Source organism: Otolemur garnettii, unplaced genomic scaffold (genome assembly GCF_000181295.1).
Source record: "Otolemur garnettii isolate 467f Iridium unplaced genomic scaffold, OtoGar3 scaffold00017, whole genome shotgun sequence".
NCBI classification, from domain to species: domain Eukaryota; kingdom Metazoa; phylum Chordata; class Mammalia; order Primates; family Galagidae; genus Otolemur; species Otolemur garnettii.
Window position 1 is genome coordinate 15,019,870 of NW_003852412.1, and position 19,396 is coordinate 15,039,265.

Genomic DNA, 19,396 nt, shown 5'->3' on the forward strand with positions numbered 1-19,396 from the left:
CAGTAATTCCCCTTGTCCATAGAGTGCATCAGTAATTCCCCTTGTCCATAGAGTGCATCAGTAATTCTCCTTGTCCAGTGGACTGGGCGTTGATTTCTATTTGTTGTCTTGAGGCAGCAGCCAAGACTGAAACACAAAGTTCCATCCCAGTAATTGGTTACATTGGAAGGCGGTCAGGGATAAGACAATTCTCAGATACCAAGTATGGACTTGCTGCTGTACTCGCCCTTGGGGCCTGTGGAGTGGAAACAGTCTCAGGTCTCTGAAGTCATCTGTCACCTCAGATTAGTTAGAAATGGAGCCCTCCCCCCACTGAGCTACCTTACGTAGTTGGTAACCTATTTGGATTAATATTTTCTTTGCAGCATTAAATGACTCACTCCCTACTCCCCACTCCTCCTCACTTTCCCTTCTTCCCTTCATCAGTTTCAGAAATTTCACTTTCTAATTTGCAAAGAATATTAATCATGTGTTTATGAAGATTTTATCCAGTATATTTTCTGCATCTAATGAGATGATCATATTGTTTTCTTCTTTCATTTGTTAGCAGAAAACATTACAGTATTAAAGTTCTTTGCATTAAGCCATATACTTACATTTTGGGATTAACTAGATTTGGTTTAGATGTCTTTTAAAATATATATTTGCTTGATTTGATTTGAGAATGTTTTCGTAACAATATTTGCATCCACATTTGTGAATGAGCTTGGCTTGTGATCTTTCTCTTTTGACCTGTCTTCTCCCAGTTTCGGAGTCCCTGATTCACAAACTCTGGGAAATGTGTTGGAGAGTGTTCCCTCTTTATCTTCTCTCTGTTTGTACAAGGCTGGGCACATCTGTTCATTGGCTATTTGGTAGAACCGTCTGGAAAGCGTTTCTTTAATCAAGCTGGTTTAAAAACTAAGATTTAAATTTTTTTTTAAATTAAACATAGCTGTGTACATTAATGCAATGTGCTGGTGTTATATACAATTTGAAATATTTTCATCAAACTGGTTAACATAGCCTTCACTGCATTTTCTTAGGTATTGTGTTAAGACATTTATTTTCTACACTTAGTAGATTTAACATGTACCCTTGTAAAGTGCACCATAGCTGTGGTCCCACCAATTACCCTCCTTCCACACATCCTCTTCCTTCCTCTCCCTTCCCCCTCCTCTTTCCTGTTCATCTTGGGCTATAGTTGGGTTATAGCATTCATATGAAAGTGTGGGTGCTTATAAATTGATTTCATAGTAGGGCTGAGTACATTGGATGAGATACTTTGCTAAGAAGAGTATGTTCCAGCTTCATCCATGTAAACATAAAAGAGGTAAAGTCTCCATGTTTTTTAAGGCTGCATACTATTCCATGGTGTACATATACCACAATTTATTAATCCATTCATGGGTTGGTGGGCACTTGGGCTTCTTCCATGACTTAGCAATTATGAATTGGGCTGCAATAAACATTCTGGTGCAAATATCTTTGCTATAAAGTGATTTTTGGTCTTCTGGATATATACCTAATAGAGAAATTGAAGGATCAAATGGCAGGTCTATTTTTAGATCCCTAAGTGATCTCCAAACATCTTTCCAAAAGGAATGTATTAGTTTGCATTCTTACTAGCAGTGTAGAAGTGTTCCCTTTTCTCCACATCCACACCAACATCTATGGTTTTGGGATTTTTGTGATGTGGGCTAATCTTACTGGAGTTAGATGATATTTCAAAGTGTTTTTTTTTTTTTTTTTTTTTTGAGACAGAGCCTCAAGCTGTCCACCTGGTGCCATGGCATCACAGCTCACAGCAACCTCCAACTCCTGGGCTCAAGTGAGTCTCCTGCCGCCACCTCCCAAGTAGCTGGGACCACAGGTGCTTGCCACAATGCCTGGCCATTTTTTGGTTGCAGCTGTCATTGTTTGGCAGCCCCGGGCTGGATTCCAACCTGCCACCTTAGGTGTATGTTGCTGGTGCCTTAGCCACTTGAGCCACAGGCACCAAGCCTCAAAGTAGTTTTGATTTGCATTTCTCTGATGATTAAGGATGATGAGCATTTTTTTATGTGTCTATAGGCCATGCACCTGTCTTTTTCAGAGAAATTTCTATTGAAGTCCCTTGCCCACATTCAGATGGGATCACTTGCTAATACATTTGAGTTCTCTGTGGATTCTGGTTATTAAACCTTTGTCAGAGACATAACCTGCAAATATCTTCTCCCACTCTGAGGGCTGTCTGCTTGCTTTACATACTGTGTTCTTAGCTGTGCAGAAGCTTTTCAGTTTGATCAGATCCCAATTATGTATTATTGGTGTTGCTTTAATTGCCTGGGGGTCCTCCTCATAAAGTATTCTCCCAAGGCCAATTTCTTAAAGTGTTTCTCCTGCACTCTCTCCAAGAATCTTTATAGTTTATGTCTTAAGTTTAAATCTTTTATCCAGTGAGAGTCAATTTTTGTTAATGGTGAAAGGTGTGGGTCCAGTCTATAGGTCAACAGCCAGTTCACCCAGCACCATTTGTTAAATAGGGAATCTTTCCCTCAATGAATGTTCTTGATTGGTTTATCAATGATCAAATGATGGTAAGTAGCTGGGTTCATCTCTTGGTTCTCTATTCTATTCCATGCATCTACCTGTCTGTTTTTGTGCCAGTACCATGCTGTTTTAATCACTATGGATTTATAGTATAGTCTGAGGTCTGGTAGCGTGATTTCTCCTGCTTTGTTTTTATTTCTGAGTAATGTCTTGGCTAATTGAGGTTTTTTCTGATTTCATATAAAACAAAGTATTATTTTTTCAAGGTCTTTAAAGTATGACAGTGGTGCTAAAGGGATTGCATTAAAATTGTATATTGCTTTGGGTAGTATGGGCATTTTAACAATGTTGATTCTTCCCAGCCATGAGCATGGTATGTTTTTCCATTTGTTAACATCTTCAGCTACTTTTTTTCTCAGAGTTTCATAGTTCTCTTTATAGAGATCTTTCACATTCTTTGTTAGGTAAACTCCCAAATATTTCATCTTCTTTGGCACTACCATAAAAGGAATAGAGTCCTTGATTGTTTTTTCAGCTTGATTGTTGTTGGTATATATAAAGGCTACAGATTTGTCAGTATTGATTTTGTAATCTGGACACTGCTATATTCCTTGATCACTTCTAAGAGTTTTGTAGTTGAATCCCCGAGGTTTTCCAGATATACAATCATATCATCTGTGAAGAGTGAAAGTTTGATCTCCTCTAACCCTATATGGATATCCTTGATAGCCTTTTCTTGCCTGATTTCGATGGCTAAGACTTCCATTATAATGATAAAAAGCAGTGGAGACAATGGGCAACTTTTCCTGGTTTCTGATCTGAGTGGAAATGATTTCAATTTAACTCCATTCAATACGATATTGGCTGTGGGTTTGCTATAGATGACCTCTATCAGTTTAAGAAATGTCCCTTCTATACCTATTTTTTAAAGTGTTCTGATCATAAAAGTATGCTGGATATTATCAAAAGCCTTTTTGGCATCGATTGAGAGAATCATGTGGTCTTTGTTTTTTATTTTGTTTATGTGATGTATTATATTTATAGATTTACATATATTGAACCATCCTTAAGACCCTGGGATAAAACCCACTTGGTCATGGTGTATAATTTGTTTGATGTGTTGTTGGATTCTGTTTGCTAGGATCTTATTGAATATTTTTGCATGAATATTCATTAGTGATATTGGTCTATAATTTTCTTTTCTTATTGGGTCTTTTCCTGGTTTGGGGATCAGGGTGAGATTTGCTTCATAGAATATGTTGGGAAGTATTCTTTCTTTTTCTATGTTTTGGAAAAGGTTATGTAATATAGGTACTAGTTCCTCTTTAAAGGTTTGGTAGAATTCCGATGTGAAGCCATTTGGTCCCGGACTCTTTTTTGGGGGGAGATTTCGTATAGTTGATGCCATTTCAGTACTTGATATAGGTCTGTTCAACATCTCTAATTCTTTGGGTAAGTATAGGAAGGTGGCATGCTTCCAAGTATTGGTCAATTTCTTTCAGATTTTTGTATTTCAGAGAACAGAGTTTTTTGTAGTATTCATTAAGAGTTTTTTTAATTTCTGAGGTGTTTGTTGTTATTGTGCCTTTGTCATTTCTGATTGATGAAATTAGGGATTTTAATTTTCTATCTCTGTTTAGACTAGCCAAGGGTTTATCAATTTTGTTAAACTTTTCAAAAAACCAACTTTTGGCTTCATTGATTTTTTTTTTTTTTTTTTTGCAGTTTTTTGGCCAGAGCTGGGTTTGAACCCACCACCTTCAGTATATGGGGCCGGCCCCCCACTTCTTTGAGCCATAGGCACTGCCTGATTCATTGATCTTTTGTTTTCGATTTCATTCAATCCAGTTCTAATTTTGGTTATTTCTTTTCTTCTGCTGGCTTTGGGGTTGGAGTGTTTTTTCTTTTCCAGTTGCTTGAGATGTCATATTAAGTTGTTGACTTCCTTCCTCTCTTTCCATTCTCTTAAGGAAGGCTTGCAGCACTATAAATTTCCCTCTTAGGACTATCTTTGCAGTATCCCAGAGGTTCTGATTATTTGTGTCTTCATTATCATTCTGTCCCCCAAACTTGGTAATTTCCCTCTTAATCTTCTCTTTGATCCAGCTATCTTTTAACATAAGGTTATTTAGTTTCTATGTCTTTGTATGAGTATGCAGATTCCTGTTATTGATGAGTTCAACTTTTATTCCATGATGATCTGAGAAAATACACGGAATAATTTCTATTCTTTTAAATTTTCTAATGTTAGCCTTGTTACCTAAGATGTGATCAATTTTGGAGGATGTTCCATGGGCTGATGAGAAGAATGTGTATTCAATTTTGTTAGAATGAAATGTTCTGTAGATGTCTGTTAAATTCAATTGTTGTATGGTGAAATTTAAGTCCAAAATTTCCTTGCTTAGTTTCTTCTTGGAGGATCTATCCAACACTGCCAAAGGGTGTTAAAATCTCTGACTATTATGGTGCTGGAAGATATCAAATTGTACGTGTCTGTTAGGGTCTTGGTTATAAACTGAGGAGCATTTTGGTTGGGTGCATAAATGTTAATTGATATCTTATCGTGTTGAGTGTTTCTCTTAACATATGAAGTGACCATAATTGTCTTTCCTTAATTTTGTTGGTTTAAAGCCTAATGTATCTGCAAATAAAATTGCAACCTCTGCTTTTTTCTGTTTTCCATTTGCCTGGATGATAGATGCCCATCCCTTCATCCTGAGTCTGTATTTGTCCTTTCAGATAAGATGAGATTCTTGTATGCAGCAGATATCTGGCCTGAGTTTTTGTATCCAGTCAGCCAACCTGTACCTCTTAAGGGGACAATTTAAGCCATTCATGTTAATTGAGAGTATTGATAAGTCTGGTGGTATTTTGGGTGTCAAGTTTTCGAAGGACCAGTGGACATTTTTAAACCTTTGGCCACTGTGGAAGTTGGGTCTTGATCAATAATTTCTGAGTGAATTTACTTTGGTGGTAGAGCATTGTGGTGGTCATTATGGAGGATGGGTCTGAGAATATCTTGAAGATCTGGTTTAGTTATGGCAAATTTCTTCAACATGTGAATGTCATTAAAAGTATTTGATTTCTCCATCATAAATGAAACTCAATTTAGTTGGATACAGAATCCTGGGCTGAAAATTGTTTTGTTTTAGGAGTTTGAAGGTTGATGACCATCCTCTTCTGGCTTGAAAAGTTTCAGCAGAAAGATCTGCAGTCATTCTAATATTCTTCCCTTTGTAGGTTATGATTTTCTTATGTCTGGCTGCTTGCAGGATTTTCTCTTTCGTATTAACTTTGGTAAAGTTAATTCCAATGTGTCTAGGGGATGCTTTATTTGGATTGAGTTGTGATGGGGTTCTGAAACTGTCTGCTATCTGAATTTCAGAATCTCTTGCCATGTTTGCCAGTTTTTCTCTAAAATCTCTTGGAGTAAAGCATCTGTGCCTTTCAGATCATTCACATCACCTTCAGGAATTCCAATAAGGGGAATGTTTGCTTTTTTGGAGTGGTCCCACAGCTCTCTCAGGGAATGATCTGTCTTTGCTTTCCATTTCTCTTCATCTTTGAGTGTTTGGGAACATTCAAAAGCTTTGTCTTCAATGTCTGAGATCCTTTCTTCTGCTTTCTCCATCCTATTACTGAGGGATGCTACTGTATTTTTCAGGTCTTGAGGGATGTAAATTCTTGCCTCAATTTGTCAAAAACTTTGGTGATTTTATCTTTGAATTCATTGATTTCTCGAGACAACTTTTGAATTGCTCCTTGAACTTCTAATTCCAATTTTACTTCAATTCTATTAGTCTTTGCTATCTAAATTCTGAACTCAATTTCTGACATTTCAGCCATTTGCTTATGAACGGGATCTTCTGTTGCATTTTTTTTGTTGTACCTTGGGGGAGTTGATCTACTCTGGTTATTCTTGTTGCTAAAGTTTTTCTGCTGATTCCTCCCCATGGTTATTTTTCACTGTTTGTTTAGACAGCTGGTAAGGTGGAATTAAATTAAGGGCTCCTGGAGATGTAGTTAACCAGCCCTTTACCAGAATGCTGGGACTGGTGACTGTGGCTTTTCTCCTATGGCTTTAACAACATCCCATTCAGTACTATAGCCTGAGACACTGGGGACCTACTTGGTATGATGGGGGTAGGTGTGTCTGTCTTGTATTTAGCTAGAGTCTGACCAGTCCTAGTGGATCAGTGACTTTGGGTTGAAATCTCAGCTGTGGAGGAATACAAGCAATTAGGACAATTGTCCCCAGCAACTAATAACTGGGGGAGGAGAATCAGACCCTCCCTCTACAACACAACCAGCGTATAACCTTGGAGAGTGCCTGGGTGATCAGCCCAGATCAAGAGTTCCAAACCAATTGTCGCAGTCCCCACAAACTCAGATCAAGTGGGAGAGTTCAAAAGGTCTCCAACAACTGGACAGCAAGGGTCCACTGGCAGCTCAAGTATGACTCACTCCAGTGATCCATGGAGTCAGAAAGGCCAGTCCAGCAAAAGAATTATTCCAGGGGGGCTGGTGCCTCTTTTCCCACTTTGTACCACCATCACCCCCAGTCACTGGTTACCCCACAGGGCTGCAGCTCAGCTCTCTCTAATACTCAAGTACACTGGGTATTTGCATCTAAGTCAAAGAGGAGATAATGCCTCCCTGGGCCATCTCACTATGCGACCTGCAGGCAGGAGGAGTTCAGGCCTGATTCCCTCTGGTGACCATTGGAAACTGGGGAGTATTCCGCCTGTATCTGTACCCAGCCAGGGGTTACCATGGAGGAGTCTGGTTCTCTCCCTCTGAGACCATGCCTCTGCCTTGGCCACACTCCACCTCTGGAACTCCTGAAGGTCAGTCCAGTTCCCTCCATGTTCCATGGAATTGGGGAGGTGTCTCTCCCAAATTTGACCCAAGTGGGAGGGACCCACCCTGACAGCGGTAGCACTTCCACTGTTGGGGGTGGTGCCACCGGTCTGGGGTACTGCTGTGTGCAGGTTGTAGGAGCCAGCGGGGATCTAGAGGGCAGAGCTGCTGGTTGCCCGGTAGCTGGTGGGGGGTGCCCCCACAGGTAGCAGAAGCAGGCGGGGTGCTGGCCATGATCCCAGTGGTTGGTGGCATGGGTCCATGCTGTGCTCCTTCCAACATGGGGTAAGTCTCTCTTCCCTTGTGACTCCCTGCCTCTGTTAAAGTTATAGTTTCAGCGCAACTGCCCCACAGCCCATGAGATGCCCTGCCCCAGCAAAAATCCTCCAGACACTCCGGATTCTGCAGGGCATAGTCTTCCTGACTGCCAGGAGGGGGCGGGGGATGACTTGGGAGTTCAGGAAGGTAGAGAGAATATTAGATCAACTTTTGTCACAGGCAAGAGACTGCTGAGCTTGTATTGGTATCTCTCTGTGGAAGGAGTCCCTATTCTCTCCCCTTTGGTGAAATAAAAGGTCCTCTGTTCACTACTTGCCTCAAGCCGCTCTCATGAGGGGGAGGAGGGGAAAGATTCCCATCCTCTTTGGGATGGGTTTTGTACCCAAATTTGTTTCCTTAGAGTCCCAGCTTGCATCAGGTGGGGTGATGCGAACTTATCAATCCTCTCTCTCAGCTCAGCTCCTGATCTTCTGCTTTATTGGGTTGGTTCTGACCATTATTTTTCTCTCTGGATGGGAGCCTCTGTTGAAAGCTGTCTTTAGTTGGCCATCTTGCCTCCCTCGGTTTTAAATTTTTTAATGGCTTTTGGTTTATTTTGGTTTTCTATTTCTCTTAGAGTTACTTTTGGCAAGCTGTAATTTTCTTGGGAAGTGCCCACATCATCTCTTTTCAAAGTTGCTGGCATAAATAAAAGTTCTGTGATTGTGGTTGATCATCTATTATACTTTTTTCCCTATTTTTGTTAACTTCTGTTATTGTTTTCGTAATTACATCTTCCATAATAGCCTCCTGTACTGGTGACCTCCAAGACTCTCCCCAGGTTTGATGATTTGCCAAGATGACTTACTAGACTCAATATAGTTGTACTTGCAACTATGATTTATAGTAGCTAAGGAATACAAAGCAAAATCAGCAAAGAGAAAAGGGCCATGGGGGACAAAGTCCAGAGGAAACTAGGGCGCTAACTTCCTAGAGTGCCTCTCACTGTCATCACACAGAACGTATTTAATTTTTCCAGCAACAAGTTAAGACAATACAGATATTATACAATTGTCTTCCACCAAGGACGCTCAGTAGAGACTCAGTGCCCAGAGTTCATATTGGAAGCTGATCACATAGGCATCCAAATTCCAGATACCCAGGAGGAAAGCAAGTGGTCAGCAGAAACTATAGTGTTTGCACAGTTTAGGCATAGTGAGCCATTCTTACCATAGAATAGTGGAAACTTCCCCAAATCCATGTTTCAAATGCCAGCCATGGGTTAAGCTTGCAATCAAACTATTCTAAAGATAGTAGTCTCAGGCCTGTTGTATTTAAATTTACTCTTTTCTGCAGACTTACCGGATTGGAATCTTAGTTCATTAATTTTTCCTCTTTCTTTTTAAAAAAGAGCATCTAATATTATGTATTTCAGTCTTGGACCTGACCTACTGGCATTCCACATGTTTGATGAGTTGTATTTTCATCATAAAAAGTCTTTTTGATGTTTTTCATTATACTTTATTTTTGCAACCAATGAATTATTTAGAATCGGTGTGGGTGTTGTGTGTATATGTGTGTGTTTACTGCCAAAAGATAGAGCTTTTAACATTATACTTTGTAACTTATTTCCAATTGAATTCCATTGTGGTTAGAAAACATGGTCTATATGACATGGGTCTATAAATGTTGCTTTCTGGTGTTCTGTGTGTTTTTAATTTTTATAAGTGTTGTTCATGTACTTGAGAAATATCTCTAATTAGTGATGATTGTGTACAAGGTACTGTATAGTCCATAAGTTAAAATGTGAGTATCTTCTATATTCTTTCTGATTTTTCTTTGTGTGTTTGCTATATTATTGAGAAAGTCATGCTAAAATGGTATAATGATGCACTTTTCATTTTTTTCCATTTTGTTCTGTTTTTGTATTGTAATACTCTATTATTAGGCACATGTAGGCTTAGAACTACTATGCTTTCTAATGAATTGGATCTTTTACTGATACAGTGACCCTCTTTATCACCAATTACACATCTGGCATGACAGTCTGATTTTGTCTTTTGGTTAGTGTTTATTTATTATACCTATTCTGTCCTTTTTATTTTCAATATTTTCAAGTATATTCCCTTAAAATAATTTTTATAGTAACTCAATTTTTACTATGTTTTAGAAATAATTTTAAGCCTATAGGAAAATTGTAAGAACCAAAATATAGTTAAAAATTGAGTTATTGTAAATTAACACAACTATGGAGGCTGTCAATACTAGGAAATCTATTAATGTAACTTACCATATGACTAGGCTAAGGAGAAGAATCACATGATTGTATTTATATATTAAGGATCTTATCTACTTTATTCAAATTGCATATATGTTCCCAGTTTATCCTATGTCCTGATGCATTGCTTATGGGCTTATGGTAGTTGTTTCATGCAGAAGTTTCTTATTTTTATGTAATCAAGTTGTCAGTCTTAATGTTTCTGAATTTTCAGTTGGATAATTTTTCCTACTCAGAGATATAATAGCATTCACCCATGTTTAAAAAAAAAAACTTATATGGTTTAATTTTTTTACATTAGAATTTTGGTTACTTTTGGAAGTGATCCTGGTGTCTGGTGGATTTGGGGCAGAGTTTTTCCAGTCTCTGTCACCCAGAGGCGGTAACCCTTCAGGATCCTGGTGTTGTGCATGAGTCTTAGCTCCAACTCGGGTCCTTGCACAGGCCCGAGACCCCATGTCCTACGCCTGCTTGGATGTTAGAACTCCATCCCCTAGGGGCTGTTTATGTGATCCCTTAATTCACTGCTATTTGCTATTGACTTGTCTTTCGTCTGTGTTTCTAGCACGTGGAGAAACATTCATTCTTTTTCCCCCACTTAAGTTTGGCTATGTGTGTTTGGCACAGTTTGAGATTTTCCCTCAGCTTGGTCAACTTTTTTGCTCTAGATTGGTTCACAGTGATAAGGAAACTCTGTTAAGTTCACCACCCAAGGGACTGTCACAAACTGGTCAATATATAAAGGTGGTCAACATAAGGAACCAGGCCTGTTGTACTGATGTATACACATGGTGCACGCCTGGTCTATGAAAATTAGGTCAAGTTATTTGAGGTGGTCGTTGTAGGGAGGTGGCCAGCTATGGAGCGTACTGTACTAAGGAGCTAGGAAATAAAATACTGTAGAGATGAGGACTTACTCCAGAAGTCCTATTAGTTTTTCTGAATCTAAGCAGTTTGCTTTAAAGCATTTAAAAACTCTGGAGGCTACAGCAGATCTTCAGATGTTCCATCTGTTCAACAGAACTTAAATTTTTTTTGAGAGAGAGAAAATATCACTCAGTTGCCCTAGGTAGAGTGCTGTGGCATCATAGCTCATAGCAACCTCAAACTCCTGGGGTTGAGCATTCCTCCTGTCTGACTCCTAAGTAGATGGGAATACAGGCACCCACCACGACACCCAGCTGTTTTTTTCTATTTTTAGTAGAGATGGGTTTTTGATCTTGTTCAGGCTGGTCTTGAATTCCTGTGTTCAGGTGATCCACCTGCCTTGGCCTCCCAGAGTGCTAGGATTACAGGTGTGAGCCACTGTGCCCTGCCCAGAACTTAAAAATTTCTGAGATTGTGGGTGGTGCCTATGGCTCAAAGGAGTAGGGTGCTGGCCCCATATGCCGGAGGTGGCAGTTTCAAACCCAGCCCCGGCCAAAAAAACTGCAAAAAAAAAAAAATCTGAGCTTGTACTAGTCATCACGATCTACTGGCATGAATATTGTCGAAGTGTAATGCAGCTTTAACTCAGACATTTGTAATTTTGTGTAATTCAAAGCAGATTCGAAATCAAATATACGTGTGTACTTCTGTGTATTTTACATAAGAACTTTCATTTTAACATAGATTATTACAAAAATTGTTTAAACAAAACTTCTGTTTTATAACTGTGGCCCAAGGACTCTGCTAGTTGTCACAGAGCTCCCCATTTATGTCTATCTTTGCTGCAACATAGAGTGTCTAGTGGCCCAGTGTGAGTCTGGAAGTCTGAATCTTAGTCATATGATTACCTCTGCTCTGGAATCTTCATGAGAACCTTGAGAGACCATTTATAAACTTTTATATTTATAGTAAGAGTGTAAAATTGACCTTTTTGGTGCAGAGTTTTATGAATTTAAACATGTTTGGATTTGTGCAACCTCCAAATCAAGATATGGAATCATTCCATCACTGCCCAGACTTCCTCGTGTTATCTCTTTATAGTTACACATTCCCTACCTCACCAAATCCACCGTGCCATGGAAACCACTGATATGTTCTCTGTTACCATTTCAAGAATGTCATAAAAAAGGAATTATATAGTATGTAACCTCTTGAGACTGACTTCTTTATTTCATATGATGCTTCTAACAGGGATCTAAGTTCTTTGGTTTATAAAGAGTTTGTTTTTTTTATTGCTGAGTAATATTCCACTGTTTGAATGTACTACCAGCTATCCACTCACCTAGTAAAGGATATTTGGGTTGTTTCCAGTCTGGTGATTATGAATAATCATGATTATGAATAAGTTCATATAAGAAAAATTGTTTTACTCCTGATAAATTTGGTCTTTTCCATTCTTAAGCCTAATTCCTTTTACCAAAGCTATACCCAGAAGAAATTCTAATTATGTCTTAGCCCCCAGGATGGCAGTTGGGCTTCCCTTCTCATGTCAAGTATAATGTGTTGTAAGTGGCACTCTGGAATGCTGTGTTGAATGGACTTGCAGGGCTACCTCTGAGAAAACATGTGAAAGCAATTGGCGATATCTGCTAAGGTTGCAGGAGAGGCCAAGGGCAGCAATTGGTTGCATAGTTATAGGCATATTGCTTCTTGGAATGGACAATAGATATAGGACAGAAAATGTAATAGAATGAGCTGGTGCAGTGGTGTAGACTCATGTGTCTGTGTAGCTCTCTATCACATCCCCCTGCCCCCCAAAGAAAAGTTCTGGAAAATATCCTCTTTACTTTGTTATCACAGCCAAATTTATGCAGTGCTCTTTTTTGTACTTATATAAAAAGATACATTACAGTAGGCTATGGATTAACTCTTACTGAGGGCTGTTAAGATTCAGTCTGTGGTATCTTCTAGGTGCAAAGTCATTGCCAACTGGACCAGGAGGGATACTGCATTTTGAAATATAATTTGCATAATGCTGCTGCATTTTGCAAATATATACTCTTTGTAGGCAAATATCCTGTTATGCTTGAAAAATGACACAAAACTTTTTGTGTTTGTTTTTCTTTCCAGTATTACTTTACTGTTCTTTTTGGCCACGAAGGTCAGAAACCACTGGAGCTGCGCTGTGAGGAGGAGCAGGACGGTAAGGAGTGGATGGAGGCCATTCACCAAGCCAGGTAGGGGCTCAGGCCACCCTGGGTAATGCCTGATTATCTGGGCCTTGCACTGGGCTTGTCCCTGTTGGTGGTAGTTTGGGAAGAACTTTCAATTCTAATATGGGTTCCCCTTGGTATAGTCTCCTCAGTAATGTGTGCAATCATTATTTAAGCTTTCTGTACCTATATTCCATCTAAAGATTAAAGGTAATAGATACAATGATAATAATAATAACAACAGTAGTAGTAGTCAATTTTGTGGATTTTTTTCCTATGTGCCAGTATATTAGGTGCTTCTTAATTAATTTTTAAAAAATACTGACTCATCCTCTCAACAGTCTACAAGAGAGGTTTTACATAGTATAATTGCCCCTTCTTCTACAGATAAGGAAACTGAGGCCTGGAAAGTTAATTTGCTTGCCTGAGGTCACACAGCTAGTAAGTGGCAGAGTTGGGATATGGACGCAGCCGAGCCCACATTTGTCAACTTTGTTCTGTGCAGCCTGGTTATCGAAAAAATGATGACAGCCTCTATAGGGGGAAGTAGAAGTATGTTTCACTTCCTTCTAAGAAATACTAGGGAGGTGGAAAGGCATGCCTGTGGTCTTCAATGGGAATGAGAAATCTGAAAGGGATCAGGGTAGACCCCTCTTATTTTTCCTCTTCCCGTCTGGCCCACTGTGGCTTCCCATGGCTGCTTTGCTCTTCCCCCTGGCCAATCCAGGTGGACACCCTCCTGCTTCTGGTCTTGCTCATTTCCTTGTGATTCAGGGCGAAATTCTAGCTGTGGCGCATTTTCAGTCTCTTACCTGACAAGCCTTCTCTTCTCCTATTCCTTCCTCTCTCTGGCACTCCTTCCCTGAAACAACCTCCCAGGAGTCAGCCTTGACTGGCCCATCTCCAAGCTGAGGCAGCCCTTGCATTCCACCCTGCACATGGGCCACTTAGCAATTCGGGTTGTATTTTTATTTGTTTCATGGGATTTCTGTAGTCTGAACCAACCTGTATGCACCTTGAAATTGGGACACAGTGGTCTGATTATGTAGTAGGTGAGCAGGAAATATTTCCAGTTTGATTCTACTAAGAATGAGGCATTTGTTCTAAGTTCAGGCTATTCTTTGAACCCTTGAAACTTTTTCTCCTAAAGCCTCGGCTCCCCTCTTACCCTCCTTCACGTCTCGTCACCTGCTTTAGGTAGATAGCCTGACCTCTGACAGGTGGCAGGCACAGTGTAGCTTTTCTTACTCTTCATGACAATCCAAGAGGGTATTATTAACCCCCTTTTACAGATGAGAAAACAGAAATTCATGAGGGCTGCACACAGCACTGTTAAGCAGAAGGGCTGGGATTCAAACCCAGGTCTGTCGGACTCTAGAACCTCAGCCAGCCTTCCATATTTCACTCCTCATCTTCTCTTTTCTCCTCAGTCTTTTCTTGTTATATTTCTTTTTCTTCCTCTTCTATTCCAAGGTGAAAGAAGATGAATGTGAGGTTAGCATTGAGAGTAGAAGATGTTATTTGCAAAATATTTCAGTTCCTTTTCCTTCTCCGGGAGGCATGGGGTTGGCAACCAAATGCTGCTGTCCCCATGGCCCGGCACGGGCTGGCACCAGACGTGATGGGCCAGGCACGTGGTTCAGCGCCTTTGCTCTGGGTGCTCTCGGTCTGAGGTTTTGCTCCACACTTTGAGCTAATGTGGAATGACTTGCTGTAGAAAGAAAGTCAAGACTTCAGAGGTGCAAGAAGCATCAACTTGGCAAGGTAGAACCCTTAGGTCATTTCCAGACACAATCTTTGTGGCCACTTCTTCCTTTCTGTCTGGGAGTTGAAATGAAGTACATCAGTTAAAACATGCCTGCTACATACAGAGATAGAGTGGAATAATAGGCATTGAGGCTCCCAAAAGGCGAGAGGTAAGAGGGAAGTGAGGGGTGAAAAGTTAGCTATTGGGTATGTTGAACCCTATTCAGGTACCAGATTTCAGTGCCATGGGACATATCCATGTAACAAAATTGCACTTGTATCTCTAAATCTATAAGAATTAAAAAAATTAAAAAACAAAAGAAATTTAAAAACCCCACCAAAACCCACCATGCCTGCTTGCCATCTTTTTCATTCCAGAAGAGCAATTCCCATCAGTAGCCTCTGCAGTTGCCAAGCAAAGATCTTGGTGAACCAACGCCATTAGTGTGAATTACATTAAAGGTGATCACATTTCAAGTAAGAGATCCTTTATCAAGCTCATGAAAACATTTTGGCATATATATGGAAGAGGGTCAGTAATTATTTGGTAATGTTTGACATATAATCAAAACCAGGGCATGTGGGGCTTTTCCAGGAGACAGACTTTAAAATTACTTAAGTGATTTGGATGATAGAATAGTGAAAAATCTCTCTCTCTCTCTTTTTTTTTTTTTTTGGATTTGAAGATTTGGCTAATAATTGATCTTTTTTCTGGATGTCCTGAGTTTTTGGCCTGTTAGGTTTGCCTTTTCTTTGAGTTGAGGCCTGGGATTGAGTTCTTTGGTGACTTCTTTTAATCTGACTGCTTTATACCTAAGTTTGACTTTTTGCATTAAGATCCTTCTGAAATTTTTGTTTTCTAAATCAGAGAAGACAATAATTTTTTCATTTAAGTTTTATTAAGCTGAGTTTTCGGTATAAACTTGGGTCTGTGACATTCACCCTGATTTTGTTTATACAAAAGCCAGAAAATTAACAAAGCTGATTCAGAGAAAGAATTGATCAGCCATTTTTGCTTGGCATCCTGCTAATAAAACACAGCTAATTAGTCATGGTTGGTAGATGAAACATTTCACCCTCAGAGGACAGTCTGATGGCATTAATTTAGTACTGCTGCCTTTTTAATGTAAAAGTTTTAAATCCTCAATAATTATTGTTTTATTGATCCCTCTTGTAAAAATCTGGACTTTTGATTAACTGATAAATTAGCTTGAGACTAATTCTTTTCTGAGCTACAAATCCTGCAGTTACTACTTAGAAACAAAAATTGATGAGATCCACCCCTGTGGGTCACTGCTTTTTTCCTGGCTTCGCTTTTCAGTAGCAGCCTGGATGTGCTGTCTTTGTGTGCCAGGAAATCCACATTTTGTTGTTGGCTTTTGTGTCTCAAAGCAGCATCTGATTGCCCCAGTTTGCCTTCAGAGAATCTTTGGGTCATTGTCTGCGATGTCCAGTTGCACCTCTTTTCTGTGAGATCTGGCCCAGAAAAAAATCATTTGGAATTAACATTCATCATTTTGGGTTTTTGAACTAGTCCAGGAAGCTTGCTTTGAAGTTTCGCATATCACTGGCCAAAATTACGTTCCTAGCACCCTGGCACAGTTAGGATGTCATTGCATCACATGTTATGGCACCAGCTCAGGAGAAGCTGCTATCAAGACTCAGTCTTGTTTTTGTCTGGATGAGTTGAGGCCAGAGAATTTTAATAGCAGTTAAGTCTATGTTTATTTCATAAATGGTTTGCTACTTGAGTAGTAACTCTGGAAATTACCAGTAACCTGGCATTTTTCCTTTGTTTTCTTGTGCACATCTGTCCATGTTGGTTGATCTAGTTGTGGACACCAGGACAATCAAAAACACTGGCCTGATTGATTGTGGGTCCTTAAGGCTTATTGACTAAAATGACATTTTTTGAAGTATTTCATCAGCTGGAATGCTGATCAAGCAATGTCTCAGCAGGTAGCAGATAGTCTCAGCCTGGATGGAATTTGATAACAGGTGAGCATCTTCCAAGGCTCTTCCTATCCTGTCCTAATCATCATGACCACAGGACCTGGACTGTGACAGTCGGGAAGAGAGAAGGAGAGTATTACAGAGACATAGGGGAAGACTTCAAAGGACTTTGTCATCACCTGGATACAGATAGCATTAGACCATTGTGGCATCTGCCACTCCTCCCAGGCCCCCAGCTTGGGTGGTGTCATTGCTGGGAGAAGAAACAAGAATGAAGGCAGATTTGTGGGGTGAAGGTGGCCCTGACCAGGAAGGGTTCTGCATGAAATCAGAAGAGTAGGATGGACTGCCAGGAAGGGACAGCAAGGAACTGAGATAACACAGTGATCTTCCAGCCCCTCAGTGTGTAGGGTACAAGGGAAGGAGCATCCGGGAGCGATTAGGGCAGTGAGGGGTATCCCGAGGAAGGTGCTCATGTGGTTTTATTTTATTTTATTTTATTTTATTTTTTTGAGAAAGTCTTCATTCTGTGGTCCTCAGTAGAGTGCTTGGCATCATAGCTCACAGCAACTTCAAACTCTTGAGTTCAAGCAATCCTCTTACCTCAGTCTCCTGAGTACTGTATCACAGGCATCCACATATTCTAAGCTATTTTTAGAGATGGGGTCTTGCTCTTGCTCAGGCAATCCGTGGGCCTTGGCCTCCCCAAATGCTGGGGTTACATGTGTGAGCCCCCACGCCTGGCTTCATGTGGGCCTTTATCAAGGTGGAGCTTGGGGAAGGTTTGTGGAAACCTTCCCCAACACGATGATGAAAATATTGTGCCTAGAATGGAGCTCTGTTGGGTGAGTGTGGCTTGGCTCACCCTGCAAATGTGTGGCAGACACGTTTTGTGTTTGAGACTCTCCCTCTGTCTTTCGCCGGTTTTCAGTATCTCGGACTGAGGAGACCACCACCTCGATTCTCTTTCCCTCCCTTTGTGTGTCGTGTGCAGGTGGATCTTAGGTTTTGCTGTAGACCAGAGTTTTTCAACCTTCTTTTTCTCACAGCCCACTTGAACCTATAGTTAAACTTCTGCGGCACACTTATGTTGATCAAAAAAAAAAAAAGTTAAAAAAAGAATATACTTACTGTGCTTTGAACTTTGTTCGAGAATAATTTAATTAATGATCTTTAAAAAACGTTCACAGCACACCTGAGATCCTCCCATGGCACACTAGTGTGCTATGGGAGCAGTGACTCAGGCCTGTAATCCTAGCACTGTGGAGGCCAAGGCAGGTGGATTGCTTGAGCTCATGAGTTTGAGACCAGCCTGAGCAGGAGCAAAACCTTGTCTCTAAGAATAGCCAGGCATTGTGGTGGCAGCTACTCAGGAGTAGTCCCAGCTACTTAGGATGCTGAGGTAAGAGGATGGCTTGAGCCCAAGAGTTTGAGGTTGCTGTGAGCTATGATATCACAGCACTTTAGCTAGGGCAACAGAGCAACTCTATCTCAAAAAATTAAAAAAAAAATAAATGAATACATAAATAATAATAATAATAATAATAATAAAGGGAGGATCCAAAGGGGAAAAGGAATCAGATGTAATAGGATTCCATGCCATGAAGCCCATGTCAGAATGGGCTGGGCCAGGGCTTGACCTAACCCTTCCTTTCACTTTGTCAGTCCCCAACTAGATGAGCAGGGAGACTTAATCCTCCAGTTAAATATTTCAATTAAGCTTTGTTCTCTTTTCTGGTAGAGAAAACCCTAATCCAGCCTCTTGGGTCTGCTTTTATCAGGGGTCCTTTTGATTACATGTGCCTGAGGCAGTTCATTCTCACTGTCTGCCCACAAAACAAATGTGCGTGCGCACAGACACGCTCACCCCCCACGGTAATTGCATCAGACACCAGCACCTACTGCTTGTAACCTCATTCTTTTCACTTAAATACTAGAGGCTTAATTTAGAGCAAAGCATAGAGTATAAAAATGTGTGCAGTACTCAAGGCCACTGTGTGTATCAGCCCTGTAAAATCAGCCCTTTGTAGAACGTGCATGGAGAAATCCCTCACAAATCAGAAAAAAAGAGTGATTCCACAGAAATGCTGCAAATGTTTCATGGGTTGCAGTAAAACCACAGGACGGAAAATCAGACATGGGCAGTGATGTTGGAGCCTAAAGCAATCCCAAAGCCAGTTTTCTTTCTTTTTTTTTTTTATTGTTGGGGATTCATTGAGGGTACAAGAAACCAGGTTACAGTGTTTGCATTTGTTAAATAAAGTCCCTCCTACAATTGTGCTTGCCCCCCAAAAGTGTGTCACACACCAAGACCCCACCCCATCCCTCCTTCCCTCTCTCTGCTCTTTCTTTCTCCCACCCCCCTCCTTCTTTCTCTCTCTGTTCTCCCCTTCCTCCAACCCCACCATGTCATTAATTGTCCTCATATCAAAATTGAGTACATAGGATTCATGCTTCTCCATTCTTGTGATGCTTTATGAAGAATAGTGTGTTCCACTTCCATCCAGGTTAATACAAAGGCTGTAAAGTCTCCATTTTTTTAATGGCTGAATAGTATTCCATGGTGTAGATATACCACAGCTTGTTAATCCATTCCTGGGTTGGTGGGCATTTAGGCTGTTTCCCCAAAACCACAGTTTGTATTCTCTCTGTAACAGTTAAGACTGTCACAATCGTAAATCTGAAAACATGGATTTTGTTCATTTGAGAT

The 19,396-nt window shown here is 40.3% G+C and overlaps 1 protein-coding gene across 2 annotated transcripts in view; it reads left to right on the plus strand.

Annotated features, from left to right (window-relative positions):
• RASGRF2 (Ras protein specific guanine nucleotide releasing factor 2) overlaps positions 1 to 19,396 on the plus strand; it is a 244,354-nt gene that overhangs the window by 59,945 nt on the left and 165,013 nt on the right. For both annotated transcript variants that reach the window (XM_003785953.1, XM_023510921.1), the window contains exon 2: positions 12,905 to 13,011. In XM_003785953.1, coding sequence (XP_003786001.1) covers positions 12,905 to 13,011 — 107 coding nt within the window. The remainder of the gene's footprint in view (positions 1 to 12,904; positions 13,012 to 19,396) is intronic.